At 38.5% G+C, this 15192-nt stretch overlaps 1 protein-coding gene across 5 annotated transcripts in view; it reads right to left on the bottom strand.

Annotated features, from left to right (window-relative positions):
- ESRP1 (epithelial splicing regulatory protein 1) overlaps positions 1 to 15192 on the bottom strand; it is a 68577-nt gene that overhangs the window by 21316 nt on the left and 32069 nt on the right. For 4 of the 5 annotated variants that reach the window (XM_029923470.1, XM_029923472.1, XM_029923474.1 and 1 more), the window contains exon 13: positions 11274 to 11442. In XM_029923470.1, the coding sequence (XP_029779330.1) occupies positions 11274 to 11442 (169 nt within the window). Of the gene's footprint in view, positions 1 to 2261; positions 2348 to 11273; positions 11443 to 15192 lie in introns of those variants that run through there. The other variant, XM_029923473.1, reaches the window with a different exon arrangement.

Below are 15192 nucleotides of genomic sequence, written 5' to 3'. Positions count from 1 at the left end.
TGCTGAGTCAAAGGGGCACACGCATCCAAATGTTTATAGCAGGACTATCAACAATAGCCAAATTATGCAAAGAATGTCCATCAACTGACAAATGGATAAAGATGTGGTAATTTATAGACAATGGAATACTACTCGGCAATCAAAAGGAATGAAGTCTTGCCATTTGCAACAACATGGATGCTAAGTGAAATCAGTCACAGAGACAAATACATGATTTCACGCATATATTGAATTTAAGAAACACAACAGGTGAACAAAGAGGAAGTGAAGGAAAAATGATGAAAGCAAACCATAAGAGATTTTTAAAAAATATTTTTTAATATTTATTTTTGAGAGAGAGAGGGAGACAAAGAATCTGAAGCAGTTCAGGCACTAAGCTGTCAGCACAGAGCCTGACACAGGGCTCAGACTCAGGAACTGTGAGATCATGACCTGAGCTGCAGTTGGACACTTAAGAGACTGAGCCACCCAAGTGCCCCATAAGACACTCTACTGAGTTGTACGTTAACTTATTGGAAGAGCATGCGATTCTTAATCTTGGGGTTGTAAGTTTGAGCCTCACATGGAATGTAGAGATAACTTAAGTAAATAAAACTTAAAAACATGTTAGTCTTTAATCAGATTCTGTGTAGATTATTTAGAATAAATTTTTTAACATTTGTTTATTTTTGAGAGAGAGACAGCTCATGAGCAGGGGAGGGGCAGAGAAAGATGGACACATGGAAGCAGGCTCTAGGCTCTGAGCTGCCAGCACAGAGCTCAATGTGGGGCTCGAACTCACGAGCCATGAAATCATGGCCCGAGACGAAGTCTGATGCTACACAGATGCCCTCTGTGTAGATTAAAAAACATGAAAGATAAACAAATTTAAACATATGAATTGATTCAAAATATGGATTTATCTGCCACAGCAGAGTAAGAAGAACATAAAAGTTATGTGCATTTGCTTTATGGCAGTAGTTTAGGAAAAGACAAGAAATCCAAGCAGGAAATTTTCTAACCATATTCCAATTAAGAACATAAATGAGAGGGGCACCTGGGTGGCTCAGTAGGTTAAGCGTCTGACTTCAGCTTAGGTCATGATCTTGTCATCCATGAGTCTGAACCATGCACTGGGATATGAGCTGACAGCTCAGTGCCCGGAGCCTGCTTCAGATTCTGTGTCTCCCTCTCTCTGCCTCTCCCCTGCTCATACTCTCAGTCTCTCAAAAATGAATAAATGTTAAAAAACAACAACAACAACAAACGAGAGCTACCCATCAAAAGTAGACTATACTACTAACTCATTTTAGTCTTTAGGTTCAACGGTTAGTTACTGTTTTGGATACTTACTTCCGTTAGATCTTTAGTGAGGTTTCAGATTTTCAAGTGCAAGTGTTTCATGTGTACATGAGGTCAACAATGTAACTTCTACTCAGAAGCCACAAAGTTTCAAAAATTGATAGGACTAAAAGGAACCAAAACATTGGGCCAAATGAGAAAGTCAAGGTAACACTGAACTCAAAGGTCCTATGGTTGGAAAGACTGTACCATAGGCACATAAACAAGGAGCCTGCACTGGAGGGGCGCCTGAGTGGCTCAGTCAGTTAAGTGTCCAACTCTTGCTTTGCATTCAGTCTTGATCTCAGTTTGTGGGATTGAGCCCCGTGTCGGGAGTCCACTCTGACAGCATGGAGCCTGCTTGGGATTCTCTCTTCCCCCTCTCAAAAGAAATACATAAACATTATAAGAAAAAAAAAAAGGAGACTGCACTTGAGCTGAGTGCAACCCTAACAAAGAATGAAGGGAGGTAAGAGGAAAGGAAGGGAAAAAGAAAATAGCACAAGAGGTAAAGACAGTATTTATGACCACTTGCTGGTACACGTTGCATTGAGACAGCGTTAAACTGCTGGATGAAATGCATGAGTAAATTGTCCTCTCTGTTCAGGTAAAAACGTTTTCAAACCCAATGTACAGAAAACCTGTATTTTCTGAGAAGTTATGACTTCCTTTCTTTTGAAGTTAGGAGTTTTGAATAGCCCTAAGAGTCTATTGTCAAGACTATGCAAATACTTCTTTCTATCCTTTATTTTCCCAGATCCTAATTTATATCTAATTTTGTAAGACTCAATGTATTTGAGTAAGTCATATAAAAGTTCTTGCAGATCAGGGAAAGATATGGGAAAATACTGGGGGCCAGGATGCCTACCACGTCACAACAGTCATACTACACACTCTGTTGGAAACAAGCCTCGGTCTACCCTTCTTTCATTTGCTAATTCCGAAGTACTAAACATTGGTAACAAATTCATGGCATCAGATGATGTTCAAAATTGAGGTAGTCGTAGTGAAGACTTGCCAGATTTCTCTGGAAAAGAGAAAATCAAAGTATTATGTAGTCTGTTAGAGAAATAGGTTAAATGGAAAGAAGATGTGAGAAATATATTCCTTACCAAAATTACTGCACAGCCTTGGTATCAACATTCATCAGCACCTTAGTATATATTTGGAAAGTGACTCTTTGAATCCCAGCAAGGGTGAAGTCTGGAGTCAATTTCCATGTAGTAAATTTCTGAACTTAACATTTTCATCTGTAATCAATAAGTTTCAGCACTGCTTGTGAATTTCTTACTGTAGCTGCCTATACTCCGATTACTACACCCTGACCCTGCTGCTCTTCTTAAAGGCTAGACAAGCCCCTCCCCCAGGCATGTGCTCCTACCTCCCGGAGAAAGGCGAAGTGACCAACAAATGTAAAAACACTTTCTAAGGAATAAAGAAATCTTTGAAGAATCTGTTTTACCCAAATAGACCAGTAAATTTACATACTGTCAAAATAGTTTAGTAACTAAACTTAAATTTACTCCGCTTACATCAAAGATTATAAAATATAGTTCCCTACATAAGTTATCTATGTTCCAAATACATACTAAAGTACCAGACTGTTTTCCCAAAAAGGATACTCCTTACAAAGCCCTATTTTTTAAAGTTTATTCATTTATTTTGTGAGAGAGAGAGAGAGAGAGAGAGAGAGAGAGAGAATGAGTGAATGAGAATCCCAAGCAGGCTCCATCCTATTAGCGTGGAGCCTGACCTGGGGTCTGATCTCATGCTTCCTGTCATAAGCCAAATCAAGAGTTGGATGCTTAACCAAATGAACCACCCAGGTATCCCTACAAAGTCCCATTTTTAATTTGAAAACTGAATTCTATATTAGTAATTGTTTTGAAAGTAATCTTGTTGCCCAATTGAAGGATGAAATAGCAATAGAACTGATCCTCTTACATGTTTTGAAGAAAAAAATTTTTTAAATTTTTTTTACGTTTATTTATGATTGAGACAGAAACAGAACATGAGTGGGGGAGGGGTAGTGAGAGAGGGAGACAGAATCTGAAGCAGGCTCCAGGCTCTGAGTTGTTAGATAGAGCCTGACGCAGGGCCTGACACGGGGCTGAAACCCATGAACTGTGAGATCATGATCTGAGCCAAAGTCAGATGCTTAGCCTACTGAGCTACCCAGGGGCCTCAGAAAAATATTTTTAAAAATAATATTTGAGGGGTGCCTGGCTGGCTCAGTTGGTAGAGCATGCAACTCTTGATCTTGGGGTCAAAAGATGGATCCCCACATTGGCTGCAGATTTTACTTAAAAGAGAAATTGATGAAAAATCTAGATGAAGAAGCAAGCAAAATAAATTTTGACCCATAGGCATTTTGTGCTCTTTGGTAAAGAAACAGATGATGAATTCCAAGGAGGCATATTTATAAAAGTTATTATTTAAGATTTTAGTTTTAAGAAATCTCTACATCCAACATGGGCTCAGCCCTACAACCCTGATATCAAGAGTCACATACTCTACCAATTGAGCTGACTAGGTGCCCCTGAAAGTTATAACTTTAAAAAAATTTTTTTAATGTTTATTCATTTTTGAGAAAGAGAGAGAGTGAGAGTAGGGAGGGGGAGAGAGAGAAGGAGACACAGAATCCAAAGCAGGCTCTAAGCTCCAAGCTGTCAGCACAGAGCCTGATGCAGGGCCTGAACTTAAGAACCGTGAGATCATGACCTGAGTTGAAGTCATATGCTTAACTGACTGAGCCATCCAGGTGCCCTGAAAGTTATAATTTTTGAAGGTATTTTTGGGTTACTTGGTTTTTCTATGTTTGTTTGTTTTTTAATTTTTGAGAGAGTGTGCATGTGAACAAGCACAGTGTGGCAGAGAGAGAGCAGGACAGAGGGTCTGAAGCGGGCTCTGCACTGACAGCATGGAGTCCAATGCGGGTCTCAAACTCATGAGTGGAGATATTATGACCTGAGCTGAAGTCGGACACTTAGTGCACTGAGCCACCCAGGCACCCTGGGTTAGTTTTTTAAATACACTTTGGTCTTGTTGAATGGGAATAGAGAACACTGGGAGGTACAATATAGGAGCATAACTCCACCACACTCTTCCCCCTGCAAGCCGAACTCCTCTCTAGAGGTAACCCGGTTCCAACTTCTTGATTAGTATTGGCTATCTTTCTAGAGACAGTTTATTAGTTATTTTTAACTTAAATGGAAAATGCTTCCCAGTAACGCCATTTTGCTTTTGCTGAGGGGGAAAAGGTAGTTTAAAAGACCTCATAATTGAAGGAAAATCAGAATCATAGTCATTAATCTAAGATGTTAAATAAAATTCATAGACAAATGTCAATTCTTCCTCTAGGCCTCCTTCAGTGTAATCTCTTAAAGATCTATCAAGGAAATATTTAAGGCAATAAAGGCAAAAGAAAGTTATTTTATAAACATTGGTACATGTGTTTTACTAAGTTCTCCCACTTGAACTAAGGTCATAAATGCTTTAAGAGTAAAGTGCTGAAGGGCCCCTGGGTGACTCAGACTGTTAAGCATCTGACTCAGTTTCAGCTCAGGTCATCATCTCAGCGTTCGTGAGACGGAGCCCTACATGGGACTCTGCACTGACAGTGTGGAGCCCCCTTGGGATTCTTTCTCCCTCTCTCTCTCTGTGCCTCCCTCACTCAAACATATGCATGCTCTCAAAATAAACATTAAAAAAAAAAGGAATTTCTCTCTCTATATATATATATATGTATATATATATCTCAAATATCTTTCAAAATAAACATTAAAACATAACCATTATAAACATTAAAAAAAGGAATTGCTATATGGTGCTTAAAGATCAACTTGGCACACATATAGCAGATGAAAAAAATAATCTCTAGGTTTTGTGCTTTAAAATGTTCTAGGTATAAAAGTATAGCAGGGTAAATGGTGAAACACATGGAACAAGATGGCAAAATACTGGTATCGTCAAAAAAGGGAAAAGATATTCCTCGCAACTTTAAAATTTTCTATAGTACAGTTTTTCGTAAGTTATGCTTGAAAATACCATGATTCAAATTGTGTAAGGAAAAATTCTTAGAGAAACAAATCTATAAATCAAAACAAGTCTTAAGTCATTTTGAGTGATTCTTTTTCCTTAAGGTTCACTGCACTGTAATTTTCTGCTTTGCTAAAAAGAATGTCAAGCATATTTGCACTTCAAATCCCTTACATGAATAGTCTTCAGACGAGCAGATGACTATATCTTCCACAAGAGCTATAATGAATTCTTACTGACAGAAGGTAAATTGCTCATAGCAGTACTTGCGTACAAGATTTAGAACTCATCCACACTGAAAAACCCGAGTTATAATCATTCCCACCAACAAAAATTATCTGACACTTTTCCATTATTACAACACTGCCAGGTACTTTATTAGTAAAATGTTCTGGTATCACTTCATTGCCTACTGAATTCCAGTCTGCATTTGTAGCACATTTAAAGTTGTAAAAATAAATAATCAACTAACTAAGAAAAATATAACCCCACGCTAAAGCTATCATTTTATGTTTTTTCGTAGTTCTATCAGAAAACCTTCACCAAATAAATTAGACCATAAACTGGCTGCCAAATGTTACTGCTGGGAGTAACTAGGTAAAGTGTACAGGAGGTCTCTCCCTACTATTTATTACAATTGCATGTGAATAAATTATAATTATCTCCAAAGTTAAGTGTTGAAAATATTAAATATAAGAATCTCTCAGAGGCTTGGGATTTTTTTTTGTTGTTGTTCAAATGCAAAGAATTCCAGAATAGAATACGGTAATGCTATACAACAAAGCAAAGAGTGCAGAATGTATCAATATCACTAAAGATACATATTCACTGCTTAGGTAGAAATAAGCTGATTGTATAATGAATGGTTATCCCAAGAAAGTAATAATCTCCACCACCCTCAGTCTTTCACGTGGGACTGCAAAGGAAGCACACTCATGAATAAAATAAAGTATCCCTTGTTCTCTTTCTTGATCCAAGGTGATATGTTACTTATTTAGTGTCCTACCAAAGGTGAAGTGATGCATACAAAGACATTCACGTTAATCTGGTTTTTCTTAAATTAGATGGCATCGAGTTAAAAACCAACAGGTTTTTCACCGGTGCTATAGCTTTGATGCAAAGGAGAATATGCTTTTCTTAGAAAAATGTAAGGTCAGAATAAAAAGTAGGACTATATGTAACTGGAGAGAAAAGGTGTGATCTTGCAGAGTTTGGAGTGATAAAGAGGGTGGGCATGAACATACTGGTCTTTCTAATTCCTTTGTACCTTGGCTAAGCTCTAGGATATTGGGGAACTGGATCTGTTTTCCAAAAAGGGAGGAAGGGGGGGTACCTGGGTGGCTCAGTCAGTTAAGTCAGACTCTTGATCTCAGATCATGTCATGATCTCACTGTTTGGTTCATGAGATTGAACCTGAAGTGGGGCTCTGTGGTGACAGTATGGAGCCTGCTTGGGATTCTCTCTCTCCCTTCTGTCTTCCCCCCTGTGCCTGCTCGCATTATCTCTCTCAAAATAAACTTTAAAAAATGGGGGGAAAGGAATGTCCATAAACAGAAAATTAAAACACATATGCTTTTATTTCACTTACTCTCAATGATATTATTGTCACAGCCACACATTTAGACTGCCAAAAACTTATTTAGTAAGAAATGGTTCATAGGGCATCTGGATGGCTCATTTGGTTAAATGCTCAACATCAGTTCAGGTCATGATCTTGAGACTCAGGAGTTTGAGCTTCCCATTGGGCTGTCTGCCGTCAGCACAGAGCCCGCTTCAAATCCTGTCTCCTCCTTTCTCTGTCCCTCCCCCAGCTTGAGCGAGGGTATGCTTGTTCTCTCTCTTTCTCTCTCTCTCAAAAATAAACATAAATAAAGAAAAATAATAAATGGTTTATGTTTTCTCCTTAAATTGTTCCTGAAGAAACCCAAATCCTTATGATAAAAGATACCATATTTCAGAGCAGTAGCCACTGGAGCATTTGTCTTCATTTTTTTTTTAATAGAGCAAATTAGAGATAAAATAAGGACAAACGTTCTCGAGCTGAAGGGGAACTCTGACGTCGCCGACTCTCCACAGGGTCGCACACATACTCTGTCAGCTGCTCTACCCCAGAAAGACTCCAGATTTCGTTCATCCTCATGTCCCCAACAGATCTCACAGAGGTGCTAAGTAATAGTGTGCGCAGTTAAACTGAAAGTAAAAAAACAGCTAACACCAGGGTGCTTGGCTGCCTCAGTCAGTAGAGCATGCAACTCTTGCTCTCGTGGTCATAGGTTCGAACCCCATGTTGGGGGCAGGGAATAGTAAATAATAATAATAATAATAATAATAATAATAATAATAATAATAATAATAAAATATTTTAAAAAATAGTTAAAACCAATCACTTCTTTTTGAAGGAAAATGCTTAAAAATCTGAAATATTTAGCATCTTAACCTCTTAAAGTAATGAACATACTGAATTAATCTCAAGTCAAACTGAAATATTTAATTAAAAAAGGAGTGAATTTAAAAAACTTTAAAAAGAGAAAAACTCCAACACTTCTGAGTATCCTTTTTTAGCCTCACATGTGCTCTCTTAAGAATTTCCCCATTTATTAGGGAATGTGGTTAAAATATACACGAAAACATACATAGCAATTTTTCAATAGCCTCAAATGCCTAGAGATTAGTGGTATTATTCCAAAACTGTAAACTATTTATAGTTTTTTGGAATTTGTTTTTTTAAAATATTCTAGATTTTGCAGTGTAAGAGGCCATTCCCATGCTTAAACACCTTGTTTATGGAGGTAATTTCATTACAACTAGTGAAGTATTAATTAAAATAATGAGCTATACTAGGGGTTATTTGAAAATATTTAACACACATGAAAATATTTAATACACATGACCTTTGATTAAAAATTCCATTTCTGTGACACGGTCCTACAGAAAGAGATGTACTTAAAGATCAGTATGAGCTTTGTTTAATAGAGAAAAAAATTTTTAATTTTTTTTTCTGAGAGAGCACAGGCAGGGCAAGGGCAGAGTGGGGACAGAGGACCTGAAGCAGGATCTGTGCTGCCAGCAGTGAATCCACCGTGGGGCGTGAACCCACGAACCATGAGATCATGATCTGAGCCAAAGTCAGACCTTCAACCAATCGAGCCACTGAGGTGCCCTGAGAGAAAAACTTTTAAATTAGAGGTCTAAAAATAAAGGAATTGTTAAATTCTGATATATTTGCACCCTTGTGACATCATGTGGAAGTTAGAAGAATGAGGTAAATATGTAAATATTGCTTAGGGAAGATGTAAAGGACGTAATAGGTGGTTTAAATAAGAGAAACAAAGAGGGGCGCCTTGTGGCTCAGTCGGTTAAGCGTCCGACTTCAGCTCAGGTCATGATCTCACAGCTGGTGAGTTCAAGCCCCACATGGGGCTCTGTGCTACAGCTCAGAGCCTGGAGCCTGATTCTGTGTCTTCCTCCCTCTCTGCCCCTACCCAGCTTGCACTCTGTCTCTCTCTTGCTCAAAAATAAACATTAAAATAGAATGAAAGAAAGAAAGAAAGACTGACTGAGCTGCTCAGTCAGTTGACTGTACTATCCCATGATGTCAGTTCAGGTCATCATCCCAGGGTCATGGGATTGAGCCCCCAATCAGGTTTTCTCCCTTTCTGTCCCCCTTCCCCACTTGCACTCTCTCTCTAAAAAATTAAAAAGAAAAAAAGGAGCAAGTGAGCAGTACATGTTAAGTATGCCACATTATTTAGAAATGCAAACATATGTGTATATTCTCAAACCAGTAGCAGTGGTTGCTTCTGGACTCAGGTTTATAAAATGGAGTCTACTTCTACTCACTCTACTTCTATACTATCAGACAACAAGAGGACGTTACACACTTTAAAATTACTAGAGAAAAATTAACCTATAGGCAAGGACACAAAATTACAGGAGCTACTAAGCTCCTGCTTTTGGGGTTTTCATTCAAGACTCCAGATCCCATCTTACCACGATAGCAAGCTATTTCTAAGGGATTCTTTCTTTTCATAGGATCCGGATTACAAGTCAATGGTGGAATTGGATACTCTGCAAATGTACTCTAGAGTTGAGAAATAGTGCCCAGAGGACAATGCTTTTTCACTACTGACATTCTGATGGTGTAGACAAATAACTTTCTTATAACCAGAGCCCACTCCTAGTAAGTAATTGTCACAGGGTCCAGAGAAGGTGACAGACTGGGACTAGGCGAGGTGCCCGACACAGTACTCAACCAGGAACAATCATTCATGCTTCTGAGCCTTTTCAAACCTTCAAAAGATGGCCAACTGACTATTACTGCTTTCTTCCTATTCTTCTGCAGTAAAAATAAAGAGTATCTGTGGAGCATCTGGGCCGCTCAGTCAGGTGAATGTCTGACTCTTGTTTCAGGCTCAGGTCATGATACCAGGGTTATGGGATAAGTCCCATGCTGGACTCTGAACCGAGCACGGAGCCTCCTTAAGCCTCTATTTTTTCTTCCCTCTTCCTCTCTCTCTTCCCCTCAGCCCCTCTCCCCTGCTCACGTGCTCTCTTAAAAAATAAAAATAAAAAAAGAATATGTGCAATAGCATTAGTGAATGTTTTAAAAATGCCTAATTAAGATGTAAAGAACAGTGGTTACAAGCTTCACCGCTAGAGATGCTATAGTTTCTGCTCCATTCTAGAAAACTAGATGGAGAAGGAAGAAGACCACAATGTGACAGAGCAACTATGGGGATCAGATAGGTTATTTCCAGATTACTTATCAAAAAAACCTCACTTACATATTGATGGATGTACTCAAAACTTGCAGTCAAATAGCAATAAGGCCTGAAATAATTTTAAAAATTTTGAGCAATACTACTTGTGTCAAAGTAAAATTTTATTTTATTTTAATTTTTTAAATGTTTATATATTTTTGAGAGGAGGGAGGGGCAGAGAGAGAGGGAGACACAGACTCCGAAGCAGGCTGGAGGCTCTGAGCTATTAGCACAGGACCTGTCGCGGAACTTGAACTCATGGACTGTGAGATCATGACCTGAGCCAAAGTCGAACGTTTAACTGACTGAGCCACTCAGATGCCCCAAAATTTTATTTTAATAACATGAACTGGGTATTGGCTAAACAGTTTATTTTGAAAAGAAAATTTGAGAAAATTTTGAGAGGTCATTATACATCCAAGTTAGATTCACAAGCCATCAGACCTGGAAGGGACTTCCAAAAACTTGGCCAATCTCATCATTTTTTGTTTTTTTTAAAGAACCAGAAAACTTAAGTGACTTGCCCCAGTTAGAATAAGAGCTGACACTAAATCTCAGGTCTCCCCACTTCTAGACAAACAGCTTTCTCTCTCTGATACCTGCTGCCTTCCAGAAATTGAACAGAACTAAAAAGTATGAATTGGATTGAAAATTTGTCGATTCCACGAAAAGTACTGATGAATCTCATCTTGGACTTGTTAGTTCTGATCTGGAGGGCAGGGAGTGGGAGGGAACAAAGTACAAGTCTTGTAAAATGTAAAAGTTTTATTTACTATGGGTTGACATATGAATCGATGCTACTTAACAATAGAATTGTTCTTACAGGATTTTCCGGTTTTAAAATCCATTCACATGATATTGCCACACTGTTGCAATGCTTACAGTGCTACTTACCTACCGCCCTAAGTCAGGAGCAGGAGACAAAGGAAATTTGTCTAGGAAGGTAACCTAAAAGATCCTGCTGTCAATATGTGGCTAAAAAATAAACTTCTTTTGGTCTCGAAACAACCTTTGTGGTCGGAGAGAGAGGACAGAGGCTGCTGCCTGCCATCCTAACCTTCAATGGCGGACAATATTCTTTTGTGAAACCAGGCTCTGGGCTGTCAAAGGAGTCCTTTGTTTCCGTCCCTCGTTGCCGCTTCCACCAAGCCTTACCTGGGGTAGTACGCAGTGTAGTTCATGAAGAGCTGGGTGCCTGCCGGGTAGTAGGCTGTGGAGGGCTGGAGTGCTCGTGGATTCAACAGCACGGAAGGCTGATAAATGGCAGCTTCAGTAGGAATAACGGCTGCAGGAGCTGGAAATGTGTAGGAGGGAGGAGACAGGCCTAAATAAGCAAAGAGAGAGACTTTAAGACATATTTGTCACAACTGACACACGTGCTAGCACTAAAACCATAAGGTCACCATTCCACATGTACGTACATTTTATTTTTTTCACACATACATGCATTTTGAAGACACTAGCTCTTTGTCCTCTCAAACAACTTCCTTGTTTTATTATTGCCTAGATTTAATCTTTTCTGAAATCTTTATAACAACGTGAAATTTCTCAAAGGTGTAATCTTTTACAAATTTGTAAACCCATTAAAAAATTTTTTTGTTTATTTATTTATTTATTTAAAAAAATTTTTTTAAATGTTTTATTTATTTTTGATACAGAGAGAGACAGAGCATGAGAGGGGGAGAGGCAGAGAGAGAAGGAGACAGAACCGGAAGCAGGATCCAGGCTCTGAGCTAACTGTCAGCACAGAGCCTGACGCGGGGCTCGAACCCACGAACGTGAGATCTGACCTGAGCCGAAGCCGGAGACTTAACCGACTGAGCCACCCAGGTGCCCCTATGTTTATTTATTTTTGAGCGAGAGAGAGACAGAGTGCAAGCTGGGGAGGGGCAGAGTGGGAGGGAGACACAGAATCTGAAGCAGGCTCCACACTCTGAGCTGTCAGCACACAGCCCTGTGCGGGGCTCGAATCCACAAACCATGAGATCATGACCTGAGCTGAATTCAGTTGCTCAACTGACTGAGCCACCCAGGCACCCCATGTAAATACATTTTTAATGTTTGTAATTTTTTGGTGAAGCTTAAACTTATCAATTGTTTAATCTTGATCCTTCATACAAAATTTGATTATAATGTTCAAGCAATTTCCTTTGGTTTATATAGAGAACACCTAAAAATAATCTCAAAAGCCTGAATACCTAGAAATTGGGAAAAGCCAATTAGCAAGTAAACTTTGACATCTTTTCAACCATTTCACGATGTGTGATTTTTTTTTTTTCAGTGTTTGTTTATTTTTGAGAGAGAGTGAGATAGGCAGAATGTGAGCAGATGCGGGTAGGAGGGAGACACAGAATCCAACATGGGGCTCAAACCCACAAACCACAAGATTGTGACCTAATCCCAAATCAGATGCTTAACTGACTGAGTCACCCAGGCATCCCTGATTTTTATTTTCTCCTCTTGAGTGCTGGTTACCACAAACTAACCCTTTGAGGAAACGAACACAGGACTGACACTTAGTAGAACTTCAGACTAAAAGCTGGGTTGTTATTGTTGCCCTTTTGAGAGCTATACTGTTCTTTATTTTGTTACCTACTCTTCTACAGTAAGCATAAGATACAAATGGTTGTGATAAAAACCATTTAACCAGTTCCGTGCATTATGCCCAAGCATAGACGACACTAGAGCAAATCGACCTGAGGAAATTAACTGCATTACTTCCACCTAAACAAAACCCAGAAGGTAGGATTTGAAGCCAATATAATTCTTTGGACCGTTAAAAAAAAAAAAAAAAAAAGACAGCAGGGGTGCCTGGATGGGTCAGTTGGTTGAGCGTCTGACTCTTGACTTCAGGGTCCTGGGATCAAGCCCCACATCAGGCTCAGTTCTGAATAAGGAGCCTGCTTAAGGTTCTCTCTTTTACTCGCCTCCTCTGCCTCTCTCTCCTGCTCACACGTGCTCTAAAATATTTGGGATGGGGGAGACAACAAAAAGACCACCACGTAACCTGAAAAATGACCCTCAGGAAATATATGCTCAAGTCTTCCCGAGAGTCAGCTGATAAAAAACTGACTCAGAATAAATAGAAAATAGAAAAGGATGAAATTCTAGGATCTTCCAGTCATTCAACATTTTCCAGGCCCCATAACTCCTTTAAGTCAGACTAGTTACTGGTCAGTCGCTTTGTCAAGTGGAATGAATCCAACTATCCAGGCCATCTGCACCCAACAGAAGAGATAACTGAGAGATGGCCTGAATTTGGAATTCATGACTTTAATTTTTACACCTGGAACCACATAACATAGTTTACAAATAACAGAGGCCCAAGGGATACTTTTTCACAGGAAAATCTCTATTGTCTTTTGCTCCTCTTACAAGTTTCTACATGTATATGGTGATGAGTAAGAGTCTGAATAGGGGTACATAAACCAAAGACCAATGTATCGATCTCCTATTCAACTTTTAGGTATCTCCTATGTAATTCAACAAAAACTGTGATCCATGTTTGGTAATTAATGTAGACAAATTTTAAAATTATGATTCCTCAACTTTAAGACTCCACAAAAGGGCAAACAGAACAAATTGAGGCAGTAAGTCATACAGAAAATCATAAAGCTTATGACTATATCCTGCTTTCAAAACTATCAAACAATTCATTACATGACAATATAAAGAAAGGTAGAAATTTTTGAAAACAAAACGGATTATGCTGCCCAGATTTGGATATTTCTCAACTGAGAAGAGCTGTTCTTACACTCCTAAGAGAGAATCAGGTGTATATATTTATAGATTAGAAAAGTGGAATTTACCTTCCAATGTCCAACTTTTTGAAAAAGTTAAAATTTCAATAAACAAATTAACATTTTAAACTTTAAACCACTGAGACTGCAGTGGCATTTCTTTCCAGACTGAACAAGAAACTCCTCAGTGGGGAATTTCCAGTCACTATTTTAACTTCTTTAGTTGTCGAGAGTAGATGAAAAAAATATATGCAATTTCTCTAAGTATTCTGGTTGCTGTAAAAATAGGAAATCACCTAAAGTGAGTTGGCAGGGGGAAAAAACTCCAGCAGATCAGGAATAATATTACAATGTATTGATTGGAATTCTTTATTTTTTTTAAATGAGTATGTCTTCCCCTTGTAAGTAGTTAATTTTGGTTAAAATTTTTGAAGAGTATTAAAATACATGGAAATCTTTTTTATGAAAAAAACATTTAAAATCTTTTCTATTATTTTAGGGTTGCAGAACAAAAGGGAAAAAATGAAAGTCTTAAGAAGAAAGTCTATATTGACCAGTTTTCCAGTAGGAGGAGAGAAGTGGGATACCACAGAAGAATAATTTGGGTTATACACCGTGAAGAAATTCCCTTATCTCCCAATGCTTGATAAGATTATTGCTAAAGGAAATTGAAAGTTACTGATATTATCAGTGGTTCATGGACAGGATACATAGGACTAAGATTAAGATACGACTTAAACCCATTCAGTAAGTTTTCAAAACTTGATAGCCATTAGTCATCCACTCTTAGATGTTCACCAATAGCAAGCAGCAGATAAATGAAATATTAGCATTTAGAAGTCCAAGGGGGGAGGGGGGAAGGATTAAGCCCCACCAAATCTTCTATGAAAAATACTTTATCAAATAGCTTTATTGGTACAGATCCTCTTCACTAGACAGTGATGTCCTAACACACTCCTCATTTTATTGGGATCAAGTACATGATCCAGTTTGCTTTCTCAGTCATTTTTGGACTACATCCCAAGTGCTACATTCTTCAAACATACCCAATATGGCTCCTAACAAGGTATGTCTTATTCAAAAGTGAAAACTATGTCAGAAAGATTCAAGTTCTAAGATCAAATCCTCAAATGTCCCTTACTCACTACCCAGAATATGGTTTCCAGACTAAAGGGCTTATTCCTCTCAAACAGGATTCCAGATGGCCTGCACCCAGGTGCCAATGAGCAAGAGCATGGCTTGAAATTAAGCACTGATCCTGCGATCCAATGGAAACTTTGGCTAATTTATTCACGCATTTGTGTGTGTGTATATATATATATATATATATATAT

Source organism: Suricata suricatta, chromosome 15 (genome assembly GCF_006229205.1).
Source record: "Suricata suricatta isolate VVHF042 chromosome 15, meerkat_22Aug2017_6uvM2_HiC, whole genome shotgun sequence".
Lineage (NCBI taxonomy): Eukaryota > Metazoa > Chordata > Mammalia > Carnivora > Herpestidae > Suricata > Suricata suricatta.
The sequence above is the reverse complement of the archived record's forward strand: the minus strand, read 5'-3'. Positions and strand labels throughout refer to the sequence as shown.